At 47.5% G+C, this 18,376-nt stretch overlaps 1 protein-coding gene across 1 annotated transcript in view; it reads right to left on the bottom strand.

Moving 5' to 3' along the window:
- The window catches only part of Pcp4 (Purkinje cell protein 4), a 53,580-nt gene that overhangs the window by 21,859 nt on the left and 13,345 nt on the right, over positions 1 to 18,376 (bottom strand). The window contains exon 2 of the mRNA XM_042687330.1: positions 6,290 to 6,341. Within this exon, the coding sequence (XP_042543264.1) occupies positions 6,290 to 6,341 (52 nt within the window). The remainder of the gene's footprint in view (positions 1 to 6,289; positions 6,342 to 18,376) is intronic.

The following is an 18,376-nucleotide window of genomic DNA, read 5'->3' as shown; positions in this document are numbered from 1 at the left end:
ATCTGCTGTTATAACGGAGATTCACAGTAACAAATTCCCTATCGGCACTCATCCCTAAAGCCACCTTCACACCGAATCTATTCACAAGCTGCACAATAGTCCACCCTGAGCAGTCCCTGGTGGTTTGGAGGGCTGGATCAAGAAGCAATCCCGATGGCATTCCTTCCCTGTGGGGATCAATATCAGGAGAAACTACATGCTGCCACGGCTGCCTTCTGCAGTGCAAATCCTTTAACGGGCTTGAGACCAACAGCATGGAGGATCGCTCTTCTACATTGTTCCTGTGGTTGCTCTAAATATGACAGAGGGTGGAGAGAGAGAGGGAGAAAAAGGAATAAAAGGAGGGAGAGAGAAAGGGAGAGGGAGGAAGAGAGAGAGAGAGAGAGAGGGAAGGGGAGGGGGAGAGAGAGAGAGAGAGAGAGAGAGAGAGAGAGAGAGAGAGAGTGTGTGTGTGTGTGTATGTGTGTGTGTGTGTGTCTGGGGAATCCTGAGGGAGAGCTCAGGTGCTGGCTTCTCTGAGCGCTTCTCATGTGGGTGGCATTCACAGTAACCCTCACAATCTACCAATCTGCCCCCACCCCACCTCCGCAGCTCAGGTTTTATTGCACCCCATGGGGGCAGGGGGGTGGGTTTCATCCTGGGAGCCAGGAGATGGCTGCACATGGAACAGATGGGGAACTTTGGAGATGTGCACTCAGCACCAAGGTGTGTGACCTGTGGATCTGTCATGGGGAACTTTGGAGATGTGCACTCAGCACCAAGGTGTGCGGCCTGTGGATCTGTCATGGGGAACTTTGGAGATGTGCACTCAGCACCAAGGTGTGCGGCCTGTGGATCTGTCATGGCTGCAGATTTTAAGCTATCTTTATCCTCCTTCTCCGGCACAGGTGTCTGTGGCCTGCTGAAAGCTCCTTGTACAGCCAGAGCTCTGCCCCCACTGTCCTCCACACTCCGCAGTGCTGCGGTGTGTCAGGCATCCTGAGCTTCCTTGACTCTGTCCTCAAACTTCGACCTGGTTGCAACCATAAGCGTTTGGAGCAAAAAAAGAGAACCTCATTGTTGCATTGCGAGAGTTTCATGGGCCCTTGGTATCTTTTCTAGAAATCACATCCCTACCTTGTGCCTTCCATGTCAGCCACCCTAGATACAAGGGCAACACCAGCCATCCATCCAACACTGGCCCTCCATCCTGCCACCAACCTTGGCTTCTAGATCCAACCTCAGTTCCTTTGCCCTTTGAGAATCCATGCCCACGAGGCCTTGGTCCACATACGTGTACAAACCAAAGATGCGATGGGTCCCAGCACAGTCTGCCCCAGCTAGCTCCCTATGCACTAGGAACAAAGCAAAGAATTCTTGTGGACAACAAGCGTTCTTGTGGGTAACAAGAAGTCAAACCCTTGCTGGGATATTGGAAATATTGGAAATCTATTTCCTATTTGAAAACACACTCGGCATAACAGTAATATTCATGTCTGTCTGTCTGCTGTCTGTCTGTCTCTCTGTGAGTGCAAGTTCTTTACCTATTGATTGCAGGAAAACAAGAAAATTATCTGTGTATGGACTTATGAGTGAGTTCCCTCAAAATCCCTAGGAAGAACAAACCTTGAATTCCTATGGCTAGGGCTTTGTTTAAAATGGTGTAGGAGTCTGAGACAAGCAGAAACAGTCAGATAAGTTGATGTTAGGTGAAATGAACCCCAAGGTAAGCATTCAAATGTTTTTGCTTTCATGTGATTGTTTCTAACATATTTATAAGATGATTTCTTTGTTGTTTTGTATGTCCCTCCCCCACAGTATAACCCCTGCTTTCACTGTATTTGATGTCGGTATACTTTGTGGGGGGGGAAGGGAAAAACAAATCATTTAAATAGGGATACAGGTGGATAGGTGGACCCATTGCAACAATGAGATGTACAAGTTGTTATGTCAAAAAACGAACTTTACAACTTTGTTGGTGGGTGCGGGGACTGTGGAGGGAGAGGGGAAGGGATGGGAAGGGGAAACAAAGGAGGAGGCTATAATGCTTGATGAGAAATGTACTCATTATCTTGCCCATGTAATTGTAACCCCTCTGTATGGTATTTTCACAATTTAAAAAAAAAGATTCAGAAGGAAAATAAAATAAAATAAAATGGTGCAGGAGAACATTGTTCACCAATGCTTTGACCTGATTCAGTTTCACTGATCCCATAACTGTACCAAGTCACACAGAACCTCCCTGCTTCTCTCATACGCTCCCAATGAGTCTTAACTCACCTGAGGAAGGCCACACCCATTCCAGTGCCACATCACCCACACCTCACAGAAATGCCGCAGCCATGAGCCCAGACAGCTCGGCAAAACACTTCTGTATAGACATTGAGCTAAACCTAGACATCAGGGAATGTTGTTCTGAAATCAGGTAGGGCCTGAGCAACCCAAGACACAGTCTTTGGGAAACAAAAGAATTGCAGTTCACTAAGTCATGAGGATCTGTTCCAGTTTTAGAAATTCAGTTTAGCTTGGGTAAGCTCAACCCCCCTCAGGAGGTTTATTATTCATAAATATTTCCTTCACACTGGAAATCTCCCAGCAACCACTCTACACGTTCCTTTCAGTAGCCATCTACTCCTGCACTTCAGGAAGGAAATTTAATTCCTGGAGTCTCTTGGGGTAACCAAGATCAAGATATATACCAGAACATCTAGAAAAATTATTTTCTTACACAAAAAAATCTGTTGTTTCTGGCTAAACATGTCTCACCGAGGAACAATCTAGATTCAAATAGCCCTGTTTGTGTTTCCAAATGTGCTTGAATTTAATTTGAACATTTGTGACTCGTGATGTAAACAACTATTTCACTCCAGTAGAAAAAGTGAGTCAAGAAACAATGAACCCCTGACCTGACTAAGCAAACAGCAAAGGGATTTTGTTCACAGAGAGTAAAAATCTCTGTGTATCTGTATGTATACACACACACACACACACACACACACACACACACACACACACACACACACGATTATTACCCAGTTTCAAGGCACAAAGAATGCTTGGATTTGACTGGTTGTATATTCAAAAGTTTAGGGGCATCCTGGATAATATGCAGTGGGTTTGTGTCATATTCCATATCAATTAATACCGTGATAATGACAACACCATGAATTACAAGACACCTACTTCCTAGCCAATGACTCAAGACAACGTATAACATGACAAAGTTCTAGCCGAGCCCAACCTGTTCAAGTCTTAATACACCTGGATTGTTTGGGGATAGAAATAATTTCAAAACACCCATAAATCACTCCTGTAGTCCTCACTATTTTACGAGTTAAACAGAGACTTCAACTAAACTTGGAATATTTGGAATAATGTATGCTTTCTTGAAAATAATCAATAGGATTTTGGAGTGTTCATTTTAGGATCAAGTGACTACTATGCAAATCTCGTAACATTTGTGGATTTCTGTCTTCCTGGGTCCTAACTCCTTCAATGCTCGTAAGCAGCTTGCCTCATTCGCTATTAATAGGAAGTGCACATGAATGTAACAGATCACTCTAGATACTCATAGTCACAAAGCAAATTGAATTTCAATGGAATGCGATATTAAGCTCAAACAAAAATTCCAAAATCCAGGAATTTAAGAATAAGAAATTAAGCAACTTAGATTCTTTAGGGAAATCCCTAGATTCTTCTTGAAATTTTTATCCAGTCTTTCTTTGACTATTTTTCTGGCTTTGATCTTTACTTAATTGCAGAGGCAAAATCCTGTAAGAGACTTACCATTATAATAATGTATCATGTACATATATCATACTCAAGTAGTTTTACCTAAAACTAACGTACCACAGGTGAGTAACAATTTGGAAATATACAGTGTCGTTATCCTATAATTATCAGGTAAATCTCCAATTTCTTTTTCCCCCACAGAAGCAAGCATCTTTTTATTATCTAGATAAGGAAAAGCTTTATTCATTTCCTCTTGAAGTTTTCCATTCGATTGGTTCTTATACATCCAAGAAAGACTCGCTGTTTCTATGGTGTGAAGGTGCATTCAACTGGAAGAAATTCCAGCCATTAAAAGGCACAAAGTTACACCCCTCTGTAGAGCTCACAAAGCATTGGGCATGCAGATAGCACTGGCAGACCAATGGCATGCCAGGAGAAAGCCAGGGCGTGGGACGCAAAGAGTGCATCACCAGCTCAGCCACCACCATGCCTCAAGTTCAGACTCCAGGATCCCCAGGAACCACAGGGTGAACACTGGGGCAATTGCTCTCAAAGTAAGCACCAGATACCCAGGGGCACAGGCCTCCTATGGAAGAGCCCACAAGATCAAAAACATGGTTGGTCTCATGAAAGATGCTATGAATATAAACCATGTAGTTTGATCTTAAGAGGTACTATTTGCTTTCTTAAATCTCATCCTCTCACAAGTTCACAGTGGAATTTTCCAGAGGCTGATACCATGAGACTTTGCAATCAATTGAACCCAAAAGCAGACAGGACAATCTGGACATCGTCTGTCCAGCCAGATGTCATAAGATATACAAAACATGGCCGCTCTTTAGTGACAAGAGTGGATTGTTGGGATTTTTATTTTTCTGTTTGGGTAAATATAATTACTTTTCATAAAGAAAAGTTTTCAGTTAGGTTACCATGCAGTGGGTCTATTTCTTTTTTGTATTTTTTGGTTGTTCTGAGTTGTTTGATTAGCATAAATTAGCTGTGCAAAGGGCTTCTGCTGTGCTGTCTCACACATGCGTGTGACGCGCGCTGATCATATTCACCTCCCCTGTTATGAGCTCTTGTCGCTCCCCTATCTTACAACCTGTCATGGGTTTCAATTCCCTTCTATTTTTGGACATGCGTACAATGTAATGCCATCATTTTTTAGTGAATTACTAAGTAAACCTTTAAAATTTTATTCATTTTAATTTCTGAGATAGGTTACATCAATAGATATAACCAACATAAATGCAAGTTGGGGGAGGGTGGCTTCAGGCACTTTAAAGAGTGAAAAGATGTCACGAGAACCAAAGGCTTGAAATGACTAGATGCCCCGGGCCTCTCCAGAAGCTTTGGGCAGCAAAGCATTATGATGGTAAGGTTGAAGGTCAATGGGAAGGAATTCCAGGGGGCCCACGGGAGTAGCCAGGGAGAGTCAGTGTGAGCCGGGGACACCCCCTCCTCCGCACTCCCTCAGGAAACCCCCCTTCAGTGAGCAGACATGATGACCTTTCACCCCAGAGGACACCGCTCTGCTGTTACTCAGCAGAGTGAGGAGGAGGAGCATCCTGACCCTGAGTCTCACTCAGGACCCAGCCCAGCCTGCACAGCACAGACTGCACAGAGAACTGGAAGCATGCTCAGGGTGCCCCACCCCACCCCCACATGCCAAGGAGGGTTTGCAGGACCCCAGGAGACGGCCATGACTGTGAACTCGACTGGGAAATGCCAGCACGGCCTCCATCCAGCTGGAGAAAAGAATGGGCTCTCCACAAAAGGAGACTTCATTTATAATTCATACCAAGTTCAAGCTTGCAGAATCTAACCTCTCCAGAGTTCTCAGAGCCGGTGGGGCTGTTTCTCATGGCTGCTCCCTGCCCTCCATCCCAACCACTTAAGCCAGGGAGCTGAAGTTAACCATGCATTCATATTTCCTTCACAGCTGGGCATTTCTGGATCCTCCACAGCCCGGCTCCGGGACCACAAACTTCCCACCCCAGACTGCAAGTTCCCAACCCTTGGAAACCATGCTGCTCCTTCCTGCCATTTAAAGGCCACCAAGAGGCAGCCTGCAAGTGTTCTGTCACTGCTTTTGTTGTATGTGCCGGTGAATGGCTGCAGGGAAAGCAAAGCTCCCAGGGCAGCCCCAGTCCGGGACACGCACTGCATCTGGGTGCTGGGAGGGAGGGAGGCAAGTTGACAAGCCTTCCTTCTATGCAGTGCGCACTTCACAGTTTTCAAAGCACTTCTCATTTGACCTCATTTTATCCTCACCACAATTCGGATGTGTTCTCACCAACACTAATGAAGAAAACAGAGAACTATATTTGTATTGTGATTATCGTGTTGCCCCAAATGGGAGTCCCCTTGGGGGAGGAACTTGGTGTTTACCACTACATTTAACTAGCTCAGTTTTTTTTTCTGTGAAGCCAGACCACGACGTCAGCTGTGAATCGTTCAAACCCACTGGAAACAGAAGAGCAACGTGAACCGTCAGCTGAGCTGGGGCAGGCATGCTGCGCGCCCAGGGCTGCCGAGGGGGAAAGGGTACAAAGCCAGACTGCTCGTATCGCCTTACCATTTTCGCCCGAGGTCTTGTCTTTTCCATTGGTTGCTCCAGAACCTTGTCGCTAAAAACAGTTGGGGAGACAAAAAAGGAAAGAAAAGAAACAATCAGATATAATCAGAATTGTCTGCACCACTTTCACTGGTTCAAATACCTCTGGAATTATACTGCGCTAAGCTGTGTTTGTATGCTCCATGCTCGTGGGCCAGTAAAGGATCAGCCCCGGGAAGGGCCTGCTGACGTTGCGGACCTGCCGTGCCCCTGTGCATGGCTTGCTGAGCACAGATCTCCAGGCATGAGGAAGCCAGACCAGAGCCAAGGTGTGAGGAAGAGGACCCAGCCTTGCACTCACTGCCAGGAGATCGAGACTCCTTCATCAAGGATGGCCTCACAGATGGATTCTCTTACCAATGTACAAGGTCCTCTTGCTAATATACTTTATCACTATACCACTCTTAAGCTGCTAGTGTTGCCTCTATGTCTGAGCCATTTTTTTCTGTTGATGCCTATCCTGGGCATTGTCCTTCTACCAACTTGGCCAGAATTACAGAGAACTGAAAGGTTAGATCTGAGTCTCTGGGGAAAAGCAGTCTGGGTGTGTTCGGGGAGGCACGCAAAATGCACCACAGGTGGACAGAAATACCCCCCGCAGATCACATCATCTCGACAGCTAATCTCATTCGTGGAGAGACATTCTGTCAATCCAAGCTGAAAAATACCAAAGAGACTGCACAGTCTCCAACATTCAGAAGAATGGGAAGAAAGCATGGTGTGCGGGGTCATGATGCCAGGCGGGGTAGGGACTGTGGTTCTCCTGAAGAGAACAGCCCACAGGACTCACCATTATGACCTATGTGCAGGAAAGGGGTTCCAGAAAGATCCTATCACCAAATGAGGGGCGCCAGCTCCAGGTGACCCCCATAGATGGATAAACATCCCCTCGGACTTATACTCAGGTCCACAACATGAGCCTAAAAATGACCTTGGAGCTGTAATAAATGAGCCTCATTGTTTAGCCGTGCCACAAGGAACTCCCGGGACACTGTGCACTTGCCATTTATAAACACAGGCCAGCTGAGTGGTGTAAATAAGTGAATGGCAACGAGGTACATTGGAAAAGTTAACCATCCTGTGGGTGCTTATGAGAGCCAATGAGAGTCTGAGAGCAGTCAAGGCTCTGTATCACCACCGCCCCTCGGCCTGCCAGGAGTCCGTGTGAGCACCAGCTCCTGCCTTGGTGAAGATGCGCTGGCCCACTCTGCAAGTCTCAGGCAGGATAGGGAACAAAAAGAGGCACATGGTGGGAAAGGTCACAGAAATGCTGGTCCCTTCTTCGTCTTTAACTTGGGACGTCCGGAGTTTCAGCTACAGCAGCTAGAGCTGCCTGTGTCACATGGAGATCGGAGGTCACCATCCGTAGCCAATTATCAACTGACCCATGACATCCCCCCATTCCCCAGGGAGCCTGGGCCACATATCACCTGCTATACACATGCTCCCTGCAGGTAGCAACACTCCAGGACCAATATGCTTCCTACCTGCTGGCCCTCAGTCTGATGGGTTAGTTTGAGGCACATGATGGAAATCTGACTAGCACTGAGTTGAGCCAAGTGAGTGACTCAGCAGCCAGCCACAGTGGTGAACACCTCCACTATCCAAACCCCCCTGCATAATTCATAGACAGTCCAGAAACAGAATTCTGCAGACTAGAAGCAGAATGTTCTCGTGTGAAATGAAGTCAAATTAATATGGAACCCAAGTGGGAAATAGGTGCTGGCCCAGCCACACTCGCATAGTGCCTTCCACGCGAACACCTTTCAAATGCCATGAGTTTCACTTCATTCCACAAAAGAGAACTTCTCAGAAACCAGAGGAAGATGGTGGTGAAGTGTGCACAGGGAAGCAAGGAGTCACTCTTTCAGAATTTCTAAGATGGCTGTTTTTTTTTTTTTTTTTTGGTGTCAGGTCTTATTTGATGGAGGTAAAATGAAGATGTCACTGGAGATGGCATCTCAGATCAGAAAACGATCCTGACAAGAAAGAGCTAGTCACTGAGAGCATTTTACTTCAGAATTCGTGGCGACCTGGTGACATTTTTAAGGGAAGACTGAGGGCAAAGGAGGTGGGGGTGCATCAAAGAGCTGCTTTCTCCCCAGCGTCTGGTCTTTATGCAAGAATGCCTTGCCACCATACTCAACAAGGCAAAGGGTTTTCTCTGAACTAAAACTGGGCAGGTCTGTGCCAGTGTTGGAAAGCCAGGCTCTCACCAGCTCCACCAACCCTAGCGGCATCCTAAGTGAGGAGGACGCCATGATCATTGTCCTCACTTGCCACCTGTGTCCTCCACACAGAGAAGATTGTGCTGCAGGCCCCAGGGCTGAGGTCCAAAGTCACAGCCAAAGCCGTGGCTCTCTCGGCCGCTGTCTATGCACATCTCTGAGCAGTGTGTACTACGTCCCTCCTGGGGCTCAGCCAGCAGGAGGTAGGGGAGAAGGGGGGGGAAGATTTGGGCTCGAAGATTAATGTGATTTCATCACCAACATCAGGCAAAGAGTTCACAAGAAAGCGGGAAGGAGTCCAACAAGAGTGAAGGGCTCAGTTCTAGAAATACTGGGATTATTTTTTAAGTTCAAAAATCACAAGCAGCAGAAATAGGCTGCAGTGCTTAAATAAATTGATGGATAGTTAATAGGTGGGTGGGTGGGTGGGTGGGTGGGTGGATGGCGAAAAGGAGGAAAAATAGGAGGGATGGTTGGTTGGATGGGCAGGTGGACAGGTGGACAGATGGATGGATGGATGGATGGATGGATGGATGGATGGATGGATGGATGGATGGATGGATGGATGGATGGAAAAGACAATGATGGAAAAGCTTCTTTTTCATGAGATGATGGATGTTCGTGTCCTGTGGAAAATGTTGCCTGCCTCTTCACCCTACTCCAATCCCCAAGTGAGAAAAGATTTGGCTCCTTCCTCTACCTGTGCCATACCAACACCACTCTATCATCCTGAGCCTCTATGCTGTCCCTTGAAAAGAACTAGTTGTATCTCAAGAATAATCTATGTTATCATCAGACTAATCAATAAAATCAAATGTTCAAAGGCACAATCCTGATCTATTTCCTAGGAAATCAGAAATGATTCAGCGGTATCATGACCACCACCTCTGTGCTATTCAGCCAGGTATCTATATCATTAATGTGTTAGTTCACGCACAACGCAGGGAAGTTCTTCCCTGGCCAGAAGCAGAGCCATAATCACCATATTAATGCAGAAGACATTCTTGCAGACAGCCTGTCAGAATTGCGTAAAAAACCACATACTCGTGTACATGAGAGTTTCAGAAATGTGCCCTTCGTGTCTATTTGACAGCAGAAGTCTGTTTTCTGATGGATCTAGAGAGTGAGAGGACTGTGGTGGCCATAGCAAGCAGAGACAGATGGATGGATAGATAGATAGATAGATAGATAGATAGATAGATAGATAGATAGATAGATAGATAGATAGATAGATAGAATAGAGATGATATAGAGATAGTAGAGGGAGCTAGAGCGCTGGTTATTATTTCCTCAGGAGCAGAGGGTCCTAGTCTTAGAGGCCAAAGTTTAGCATCCAATTCAACCACAGGAAAGCAGCACCCTTAGACGTGCTCAGGAGAATCGCACCAGGAGTTTTTCGATCTGCTCTTTGACACAGCGTTTGAGGGGGCGTCCTCTCCGGCCGTCTCCAGCCTGCCTCCGTCCTACTTTCGTAAAGGGCTCCCACCTTCACCCTCCGCAGCACCGTCGCACGGCCGCGGGCAGGGTCCTCTGCCATCTGCTTCCTAAGTCATGGGAACTCTGGGGCTGACTCGAGCTCCGTGTTTCTCCTCCCAGGGCTCGCTGCCCCACCCCCAGCCTGTGTCCTCCGTTTTCAAATATGTTAAAGTGAGGTCGCTGTGGTCATCCCTAGAGTCCTCTTGGAGGGTCCGAGGGTCCCCCGTGGACAGCGGCTCCCACTTAGGTTTTCCATTATGGTAACAAATAGGAAAACTACTGGGTTAACACACAGACACGTCCTCTTCCAAATGACTCATTTCACTATTATCCTTGTTAGGATCAGGACGTGCAAAGTGCCGCCTAACGACACAACGTGTAATTTTCACTTGACACTGTGAAAGTTGTCTTCTGCTCTCTCTGCTCCATGCTGCTAGCCTGTGTGTCGGCGGGAAGTCTATGGAAGGATGATGGATGGACGCAGGACCGGACAGAGCCACCGCTCTGGGCTTTCCTCCTCACAGACGGGAGAAGCCATTCACACGGCTCAGGGGGATGTTTATCTTTTCACTGATGCCCACTAATAAAAATGCCACATCCCCCACTTAATAAAACCTGACATGAAAGTAACCTACATAAACACTGAGTACGCAAAAGATCCTCATGCCTTGAAAAATTCATTTTGACCGTCTAGCGTGCAACAACCATCCAAAAAACACCACGAGAAGCATTTAAAGATAGAATTTCTGAAGTGAATTTTCCTGACAATCTATAAAATAATAACAACAACAACAAAATGTGTCTGCATCTGGGTTCCTCAGAAAGCACTGTTTGTACGATAGCTTTGACAGAGAGGGCCATGTCAGGAGTGGGGGTGGGGGATGGGAAGGAGGACGGGGGGTGCTGCTGGCAAGACGCTTCAGCAAGCTGGCCATCATGAGGTGTGGCCGTGCTGACCCGGTGGGTCACCCTCTGGAGCTGTGTGAGCTGGGTCTGGGTCAGACCCTGGAGAGGAGATGTTCGGAGTTAGTTTCCTGATGGCTCTCATCCATCGAGTCAAGATGCTCCCCGGAGCATTGATTCATCCTGAGGCATCTCTGCGGTGCAGTCCAGCGCCTGGCACTCATCTGGGGTCAGTGTGAAAGCCCCAGGGCGGGAGGCAGAGGCGTTCAGGGTGGGTGGACAATAAGCTGATGTTGGCACCTGTCTGGCGCACCCTGTGCTGGCCACCACAGGGGTCCTCATCCTCGCCGTCAGAGTCTACAGCAATACGCCAGGGCGTCTGACTCTGCCACAGCCTGGGCCCAGTCACTTCTTTCTGACCAAGCTAGAAAACCATGGACCATGGACAATCCCCTCTTAGTAGACACCCTGTCTACTAAGACACGTCCCGTGTCCAGGTTCCTGTCCAGCTTTGGATCCATTTTCCCCATACATCATGCACAGAATGGATACTATAACTATCTGACCACTTCGCAGGGACCTGCAGGATTGAGCTCACGCTCACATGCTCACGGCTCAGCGCCTGCTTGGATGTCCCTAACAGACTTGTCAGCATCTGGGTGACGTGTCCCTTGGAAAGCCCAGCGGTGCTTTCCTGGAACATTCTCCTGTGACATCAACTACAAAAACCCCGGTGTCCCTGGAAAAGCCACTCCCGAGCAAGGTGCAGCCTGCACTTGATTCTGGCACAAAATACTAGGTGCACACCAAGAAATTCACTGATGAAGATGAATACGACTTTAGGGCAATCTTTAAAAAAAAATCCAAAGCACTGCAAGCCAGGCACTGGTGACTCACACCTGTCATCCTAGCTATTCAGGAGGCTGAGATCTGAGGATCACGGTTCAAAGCCAGCCTGCACAGGAAAAGTCTGTGAGATTCTTATCTCTAATAAACCACTCAGAAAAATGGAAGTGGCGCTGTGGTTCAAGTGGTAGAGCACAAGCCTTAAGCTGAAGAGCTGAGGGACAGCGCCCAGGCCCAGAGTTCAAGCCCCACTACCAACAAAAAAACAAGAAACCTCTGTCATTACGAATTCTAATCTAGAACACAAGACACACTGTATCTCTTTTGGAAGTCACTAAGCCAAACACATATAACCTCATCTTTAGGATGAAATGCAAGTTCTCATTAAAGGCATTTTTTATTCTAGAAGATTGAAGAATATGAAATATGAAATTAATTTTTGAGTTAAATTTAAGGTCCAGATTATAGTCTAAGAAGATTCTTGAATCTCCATCGATGGGATTTAAGTAGATGAATGTGTATTCATCACAAGAACTGGGCTTGAATGCCTTTAATTTGTATTGTACTGACAGGCTCACTGGAAGCCCCTTTATACAACTACACAAAGATAATAATTTTTTTAAAAAAAGAGGAAAGCCTCCATACTTAACAAGAAGATTGGATCTGGGACTAGGGAACAAATGGCCTCCAGAAGTGGTAAGAGCCTAGGTCACCCCCCAGATTTTTCAGGGTCTCACCACACCCCATCTCTCATTTCTTTGCCCTTGGTAGATTTGCCCGTCTGGCCCTCAGACATGGGGTCTGCACATGACTTGCATCACAAGACAGGGAAGAAGATAAGCTTCATGCAGGACTGGTTATTCAGGGGACAAGGGACACACATCCACAGGCTCCCTCAGCTGCCGGCTCTGTCATCAGACCCTTCGAGGATGGAAGGAAAGGGGGCTTGGTAGGCCTGGCCTCAACCTCCCACAGTGCTGTCCAAGTTTCCTACAGGTAAGGAACTGTGGCGTTTCCCAGACCAAGAATGACGGATTCATTTAAATGCATTCACCAGGGTGCAGTGTACACTCAGTGTAAGGAGGAGGCTCAGACCGCAGCAGACAGGAGTTGACCTGTCTTCAATGAGCTATGCCTAGGGCTAGGCATCCTGGGTCCCTCAGAAAAGGACACATCCCCCACCCACCATCCACCCCCACCCCCGCCATCTGGCTGTTCCATAACCTGGAAGGTACAGAGAACAAGAAAACTGACCTAAGAAGATGGGAAGAGCCCAGAGCCCAGAAAGACTGGGATGTCGGCTTTGCTCGGGGAGAGGGACTCGATCACAGGCCTCCCATCAACATGGAATTATTGGAGTCTGCCTGCCTTCCCTCCCTGAGGGGAAACATGATCACACTGACCAGGCTGGGCTCATCGGGAGAATCGAGCCAGGAGGCCTGCCCTGCCCCCTGCCCATCAGAGAGGTGTTTTCTGCAGAGCCATCACTCAGGTAGCTCAGTGCTTAGCTTTCCTGAGTGAAGAAAAAGGAAGTTGTTCTTGTCCCACCGCCATCTAGCTTTCCCCGGCCCCGGCTCCCGGTGCCTGTCCTCTGCGGGCCCTCATCTACCTAACTAGTTGCATAGATTTATTTCTCAACGGAAAGAACCTGCCCTCCCATCCTCATAATATCTTGGAAACTCTTGATAGCAAGTGCTGCTTCACGCCACCCAGCCCCTAAGTCGAATTTCCTCCTAAGTTATTTTCCACAGTGGTGCCATCTTCCTGCACGCTGCGGCATCCTGACAGGCACAGCCCTCGGAGTATCAGGGTTTCTATCTCCTCTGAAGTGGCAGCCTCTCCATAAAGCATTCCTCAGATGAGCCGTAAATAAAGGAAACCGCACAAATCTGCACGTCAGTGCCATCCTCGGCGCTGGCAAAGCACGCAGGTTGGGCTGCTGCCTGTTCTTGGCCGACTTGGTATCCCACCCAGAAGAGACATCGAATGGAAGAGAAGCAGCGCTCATTATCCGAGCATCCTCGCTAGGAGATGCTTCTGTGCTTTCTTTTGATCGCTGTGTTTATAAAGAAGTGACGAGGCAAGTGTCTGCAGTATTAGATGCAATGTTTTATTGACGAAGGATCGTGAGTCTCTTAGATGATCAGGCGCTAATGAACGGGGAGAGGGGGGCATCAGCGAGCGGCGGGATGAGAAGCGGGCAGCAGCTGGGCTGGCCAGCAGGTAGTTGATGAGTGCTTGGAGCCACCTCCATCATTAAGCAAGTGACTTTTTTGGGAAACATCAAAGACACGTCATTAAAGGCACCCTTCAAATCAAAGCCCTTGAATTCCTCTGACGGGCAGTAGAGACTTTTATGCCAACATTGTGTGTTAAGAACAGAATCGATGCAGTTCTTCTCACCTGATATTTTTACATCATCTATAATTCTTCTAATAACATTCCAAAAATTGAGCACTAAAAGCTCCACTAATTTAATCCCTAAAGGTGCAGAAATTAATGCCAAAAGAAAACTTCAGCTGCAAGGGTTTAGAAAAATAGTTAGTTACCAAAAAAGGATGGTATTTTCGCTGGCAGGCACATTAACCTTTCTGTCTTCCTCTGTATTCTTCTCTCCCCTCTGACAGACCCCAAGGCTGAAGCGGGCGTCAAATACCACCTGCAACTCCCAGCATCTGGACCCTGACCTTTCTGGGAACAGCACTAATTGGCATGGCTGTAATTTCAGCACACCATTTTTCAAGGGATCCTCATTTTCAGCTTCTAATGATGTATTTGATAGAAATTCATTTTATACTTTACCCAGAGTCCTATTTTTAAAATCAGTACTTTTACTTTAACCTACCTTCTTTCTGCCAATTACCTTTTCCAAAGAGAACACAGTTTTCTGTTTGTCTGGTTTTTTGCAAAAATAAGATACAATCATTGTGAGTTTGGGGGAAATATATACACAAGAAAGAAAGCAGCAGGAACAGAAGGGGAAAACTGGGAGAGAGCAAAGGAAAAGGTAACATTGTCCAAAAGAAATATACTTATTACCTGACTCATAAACTATAACTCCTCTGTTTATCACTTCTATAACGACAATAATAAAATTAAAATTAACAAAAAAGAAAAAGAAGGAAAGCAACACACACACACAAAATCCTCTAATGCAACAAACCAGTGTGAAGTCATCAGGGACACTTCAGAATATTTTCTTTCAATCTTTCTCGTTCATGTGGGAAAATACGTAAATACAGTCTCTGTTTTATTAAAATGGCCGCACTCCATACATACAGTCCCTTAAGTGTCCCAACTTGAAGAGCAGTTGCCAGTCAATGGTCTCCGAGGGGCATGCACTAATTTCGTGGATTTGACATTGTGGAGCGTCACACCATGCCCTGAGCTCACTGGAGTAAGAGCCTCTGAGTTTTCAATCCTGCGTCTCCTGCATACCCATAAAGCCAGTCCATTCTATTTATCCCACACAGCCCAATGAAGACTTGCGGCCTGTGTGAAATGCCGCTGAATCTCTTGGAAAATAAGTAGCACAGAAGGTTCCAAGTGACCTGTAACGTTACATGGAGGTCACCCCAAGTTTTGTAGCGCTTGGGGCTGACAGGTGCCCCAACAAAGCCTAACCCCCAGAACTTGAGAAGTGGCTGTATTTGGAGGCACCATCTTTCCATATACAACCAAGCTCAACAGAGATTATCTGTGGCCTTCATCCACGATGACTGTCCTTATAAGAAGGGACAATCGGACCCAGACACCCACCCTGAGGAAGACGATGGGAGGACATCGTCACAGGAGAGGACACCATCCACAAACCAAGGAGAGCGGCCTGGAGCAAGTCCCACCCTCACTGCCTCAAAAGGAACCAGATCTGAGCCTGCTTGGCCAGGGTTTCAGGCTCCAGGCACAGTGGGAGAATGCATTTCTGCTCGTAAAGCCACTGGTCTGTGGCACTGTGATACAGCAACACACACTTTCTCCTGCATCTGGAGTGCCGGGTCAGTCTGGAATCGCAATAGGCCTGCATCAATACGTGTATTTTTAAGACCACATGTATCAAATTTCATTGACCAGGCAACTAGCAAAGGTAAATTATATTCTATAGAAATTACATAGTTAAAAGCCTGATTTTAAATAAATAAATAGATACAGAGAGAGAGAGATAAATGAGGGCATCAGCCCGCCCAGGCTGCCCTGCCCCTGTCCCTCACAGCAGCTCTGCAGTTCTGTTCAGGCCAGTGAACCTCACCCAGCTTCAGTTTCTGCTCCTCTAAAACCCCTATTTCACTGGATTGTGACAGTTAGAGGCTGTCTCTGGGTAGACCCGCTTGCTGAAGGAATCATCAGACAGCACAGAGATTTGTTTTTAGAATGGGCTAGAACTACCATGGGTCTGTTCCTTTATCTTTTTGTTCAGCTTGCTGCATGGTTAGAATAACCAAAGCTCTCCCTTAACCGCCACGTGATAGTACACTCACGTGCCCCCACCACGTCCCCACCACGACCTCTAACTGGTCAATGTCTTCTCCATGGTGGACTAAAATAAACTCCATTAACCATTCATTTAGTAGTTAACGTTTTTATAGCTTTGGTCTGAGAATCCAAAGAGAGAATGCCAGCTCTTGTCATCAATCTTCCCTCAGTACATCCCCTACCTATCTTCATCATTAAGTCTGAAGCCTCTCAGATCCCTCTTCTGGCATAGATGGACTTTATGTTTCTGGTACAAATCACAGCTTGCATTTCTCTAGAAACGGAAGAGACAGAAGGAGAGAGTAAATTGATGACCAAAGCGGGATTGTGATGGGAACTGGGAGAAATCGGCTTCCCATCACAGGTCTGCATGGCCCTCTCTGCAGATCCTGGTCTCCACACACCTGGGGTTGGATGAAAGACAATGAATCAACAGACAGCCGCCTCCTCTAATCAGCTCTCAGCCATCGTTGGAAATCTAGTGAATTCCACAAGGGTGAGCAAGGGTGCTGTCACACACCACACCCCCTGTCCGCTCTCCCTCCTCAACCAGCTCCCAGGCTGGAGTCATCCTCAGGATAAAGGGGAATGGTGTAACACACAGGTGATTGCCAGCATGGCTGCCGGGGTGAGCTCAGACAGAGGCACCGTCACCAGACTAAATATTCTCACAGTCTACTCAAAAGGACCTCAGTCCAGCAGAGCAGAGAAAGACACAGGAGATCTGCTTTCCTCCTGTTCCGGGAAGTGATGGCTGACTAGATAGATGCCCACGGTCAGAATAAGGATAGAGAGTTGTCAATGAAAGATGAATTCAGCAATGGAAGTGAGACACGGCTCCAGTTAACGCATTGAAGGGAAGATTTGCCTCGTGGGAACCCTGAGGACCACCGCAGAGCCAACCTTCAGAGCAAAAGCGAGCCTACCTTACAAAATAACTAGGACAAGTGCCAAGCCTGCCTGTTCTCCTGAATTGGTGTGAAAAAAAAAATCTATTTCAAAGGCCAGAGCCGCCAAGATAAGGCTGGAAAACCTGCATGTGGTCATCCAAGACTGTGAAATCTACCCACACAGGAAGAGGCACCTTTCTTTCCAGTCAACAGCAGCATCCACATTCCACTTCTCCACTCTATCCCAGGAAAATTCTGTGCTGCAGGAAGCAGATGAAGGACAAAGGGTGACCCAGGACCACTGAAGGCAAATGTCCCGAAGGCTGGGACAACCTCCCCTGCCAGTCCCTGGGCAGACGTGACCCTGGGTGCTGAGCGATCCTGCCTCTGACTGTGCCCACCCCACCAGGTTGGGCCAAGAGTGATGCGCCGATGGACGTAACTGACCCACTCAGTGAGCGAACAGGGTGTGGGAGAAAGGGCTCAAGCCAAATCCACCACTCTCCAAGAGAAGCCCATGTGCAGAGCTGAGCAGGCAAATGATGCCTCTGTGCTTGCCACCTTATTTCTTCTCACCCTGGCTCAAGGCTCTGTCCTCAAAGACAAGCAGCTGCCTTTTCTTGATCGCCATCATAAACGCTAACACCTCTATGTACACCCTATGCAATATATATTACCCTAATCCCATTTGCATAGAGGCAACGCTTGAGATTCACAGAGGTTTAGGCATGTGCTGCTGCTGCTGCTGCTAAGCAGGCAGCACCAAATGTAAACCTGGCAGATCGATGTGGAGGTCAGAACACTGCTTCATCTTGACTGTTAGAGGAGAAAATGTTGGCTGGGAAGATGGAAGACCTGTGACGACGTCTTCTATCACCAGCCGTGCAGACCTCTCGGGCCAGCTGGCTTCCTGTCCTTTTCACTCTTAAAGCCACAGTGTGGAGATGGATGATATCCCACAGAATTCAGCATACAAAAGTGTCCGGGCCATTTCAGGAAAGAGAAGAGAGGAGCACCTTTCACAGGGTTCTCTAGGACCTGGTGATGATCTAGTGTGCGGTGTGCAGACTCAGCCCCAGATGTGCACTCCTGCTCCAGGCCCCCCCCCCCCCCCGCGCGATGACAAAGCCGCCCCTGGGCCTCACACCGTGGCTCCACAGTCAGGAGGGTCAGAAGCCCCCTAGGAATCCTGGAGCACCGTAGCCCGGGCTTCCCGAAGCCACTTCTTACCATGA

This window comes from Dipodomys spectabilis, unplaced genomic scaffold (assembly GCF_019054845.1).
Source record: "Dipodomys spectabilis isolate Male_0828 unplaced genomic scaffold, ASM1905484v1 ptg000107l, whole genome shotgun sequence".
In the NCBI taxonomy this organism is placed as follows: Eukaryota; Metazoa; Chordata; class Mammalia; order Rodentia; family Heteromyidae; genus Dipodomys; species Dipodomys spectabilis.
The sequence above is the reverse complement of the archived record's forward strand: the minus strand, read 5'-3'. Positions and strand labels throughout refer to the sequence as shown.